Raw genomic sequence first — 3,291 nt, 5'->3', positions numbered from 1 at the left:
ATTGAGGTTATCAGTGAGCACCAACAAAGCATGAATGATACAGTCGGAATTCCACCAGACAAACTCAACACATCTGACACTGGCGAAGATTCTTATTCTTTCAGGGGAAAACCAATGTCAAATCCTAAGTTTCCTCGTGTTGATAAGGATCTTTTTGATAAAGCGCATTTCTATGTATTGCGGAATTCGCCTGAAGTTGCTCCTTACGTTGAGTAAGTATAACTAGATCTAACCAGATAACCTCATTTTTTATTTAGTTTTTGATTGTGTGTCCGAATTTTTGTAAAGATAATAACATTAATCATTGCACTGTCCAGCCGACACCAGAATTTTTTGAAGGATAAATATCTTGGTATGAGTGATAGACAGCTAGATCAAAAACATCGTGAAGAGTTCGCCAAATGGTTACAAAAAGTGGTAAGAGTTTGCAGAAAATGTCACTCTTGGTATGTAACTTTTGCGTTGAGAGGGAGGCTAATCCTTATAATGTATTTCAGGTTGACAGTGAGTGGGCAGACTCTAGGGAAAACTTCAATCAGGACTTAAGGTGGCTATCAATCCCACCGAATGCACAAGTAGAGACATACGACGCATATCACATCAATGGATACCTTTTTCGCACAAAATCTCATGATGGTTCCGTTAACCAGAATAGCGGGGTTTACGTAGAGGCAACTGACACGCACATTAGACAAGCGGGGATTACCCTTAATCTGGAGGATTATTATGGTGTTTTACAAGAGATATGGGTGCTGACATATCATTTGCTGAAAGTGCCACTTTTCAGGTGTAAATGGGTTACCAAAGCAGGGGTCTCAAAAGACAAACTTGGCTACATTTTGGTTGAGCTTGATAAGTTGGGACTCCAGGATGATCCTTTCGTTGTATCCTCCCAAGCTAAGCAGGTATTTTATGTGCCAGACTAGGAAAATAAAAGAAAGTCTATTGTGTTAGGTGCACCTACCCAAATCTGGAAATATGCTGGTGATGAAGTCGACGAGGAATTCAGTACGGCAGTTATTTGTCGGAATGAGTATAAATTGCCAAAAGTAGATAAACTTGACCTGCAAAGGACATCCTGGGATGATTAATATTGGGACTGCAACAACACCAGCACCAGCACCAAGGGTGGAACTGCAAGGAAACCACCATCACCAGCACCAACAGCAGTCCCTGCTTCTCAAACGACTGCATCTGAGCAACCATTTCCAAGGACTAAGCGACAAGCCAGGTGATAGAATGTAGTTGTTTGGATTTTTCTGTTAACTAGAGAATGAATGTATGGATTGTTGAAAAAAAATTGATTCTTAAATCATGGTGGGGTTTTGTATGCAGATGGGTTTTAGCAATGTTGGATGAGTTTGGATTTGGCTATACTGATTATTGAATTAATATTCTGTCATGCTAGGATTAGTAGTAATAGTACTAGGCTTGCACATAGATTTTTTTTTGGAATTGGGCCTAAAATAGTCTTTGAATTAATCTTACTCCAACAACATTTTATAAACTGGAGTAATACCCACCATCTTAAACAACATTTTATATACCCTATTGATTCATTAATTCAGTCATTCCTACCCATCTCTACTTAACAATCATTGGAATTTTAGAATCATTCACCAAGAACATTGCTTGTTTGTACATTTAAAAAAACAAGAAGAAAATTACAAAAACAAGTCCAATACTACAAACATTCCTTTAACATTTATCATCTCATTGAGCATTATATCAAGTTTTTTCAATTTCCGCATCAGCACCACAAGTTCACACAACTATCAAACCCTCAAAAGATCAAAGCTTTAAACTACCATTACAACTACCATTACATATTCTCAAAATACCTTCACCAAAAGGCCATAACCCAAACCCCTTTCATTACAAACCATTACTACAAACTTGAAACAACGACTGCCCCTTTCAACTTTACAATCAAAACACAAGAAAATTCCCTGTATCTTACTACTTTCCCAAAAAATCAAAATAAAAGGAAATCCAAAACCGTCCGCATCAACTTTCAAAATACAAAGAAACTTACCATCTTTCGCACCAACATCAGGAAGAGTAGAAGGAAGGAAAATTACCAGAAAAGTTGTTTTGCAAAAAACTTGTTGATCGTTTTCAAGATTTATGCAATGCCTGAAAATCTAGCCTTTCCTGGTAACTCTGATGAGCTTACCACCGTTCATCCTCATTAGTATCCAGACCCTCTTCACCATAGTACTCTCTATCAGATGGTACAGGATAAGTCCCACTGGATGATGATTCATCATCACTATCCTCATCCCCTTCTTCCCTTTCTTCCTCACTTGACTCATCATCGAGATCAGCGATTCGACGGCTCACCTTCACTGCAACAGGTTCACCCTCACTCATGGTGCGAGCAAAAATCTTGGGATTGGAAAGTTCATATTCAAATCGCCTTCTCGCCTTCTCATCATGATAAGAATTCATCCTTTGCTTGTCCTCCGCAGCATCTGAATCTAGTTCACTGGTATCCTCTTCCTCCACTTCATACTCATACCCTTCTGAGGCCTCGGAATCACTTTCTGTTGAACTGCCAAACTTTGGGGTCTTGGCCTGCTTCTCAGACTTTTCCTCATCCTTCCGTTCTTGCCATTCTAAGAACTTGGGTAGCCATGCATTGTAGAGAGCCTCAAATCTCCTTTTCTTCCGTTCCTGAACAGCCTCTTCTGCCTCTCTCTGACGAGTTTGCTCTTGAATCCGATGATCAATTTCAGACTGTGCATCTTCTCTTAACTGCTGCAATTCCTCTATGCTCAAAGAATGGAGAATTGACTTGGCTTGTGCAAATTCAGGTGTTACTGGTGGTGGATTTGGAAGATTTCCGATGGAATTGGTTGAATTCTGGGTAGGATCATCCATACTCTCAATTTATTTTGCTAAACCTAAACCTTTCCTCTTCTGTTAAAGATCTCTCTGAAAATGGTAATCTCTCTGCTAATTAACCCCTCAAATACCCCATTGTGCCAATTCAATTCCATTTATGGCGCTTAGTTAGCCATCATGCCACTTTGTTAACTACACCCATTCAAAGCCATCTGTGTCCCCTTCACTCTAATAACCATCATTAACCTATCAAGACCTATTTTCAACACCTAATTCCCACTAAGACTTTTACCCTCTTTGGAACTGCCATTAAGGGAGTATCTGGTGGGTCACCAAACTTTGATGTTTATCTCCGGGGTCTAATTAACTCTTTATGTTTTATGCATACTAGGAGATGGCAGCACCAGTTGGGAGGCTTCATTGCAACCTGCTAAAAATGCTCTT

General features: G+C 39.5%; 1 protein-coding gene across 1 annotated transcript; it reads right to left on the bottom strand.

Annotated features, from left to right (window-relative positions):
- Positions 1-2,172: 2,172 nt before the first annotated feature.
- On the bottom strand, positions 2,173-2,883 carry LOC113315827 (protein bfr2-like). The gene has a single exon (XM_026564078.1). It carries the CDS (start codon positions 2,881-2,883, stop codon positions 2,173-2,175), a length of 711 nt encoding a protein of 236 aa, XP_026419863.1.
- Between the last annotated feature and the right edge of the window lie 408 nt (positions 2,884-3,291).

This window comes from Papaver somniferum, chromosome 10 (assembly GCF_003573695.1).
Source record: "Papaver somniferum cultivar HN1 chromosome 10, ASM357369v1, whole genome shotgun sequence".
Classification (NCBI taxonomy): Eukaryota; Viridiplantae; Streptophyta; class Magnoliopsida; order Ranunculales; family Papaveraceae; genus Papaver; species Papaver somniferum.
The sequence above is the reverse complement of the archived record's forward strand: the minus strand, read 5'-3'. Positions and strand labels throughout refer to the sequence as shown.

Excerpts from the sequence above, each read along its gene's own strand:
- LOC113315827 (XM_026564078.1), bottom strand. The coding sequence starts at position 2,883 with ATGGATGATCCTACCCAGAATTCAACCAATTCCATCGGAAATCTTCCA.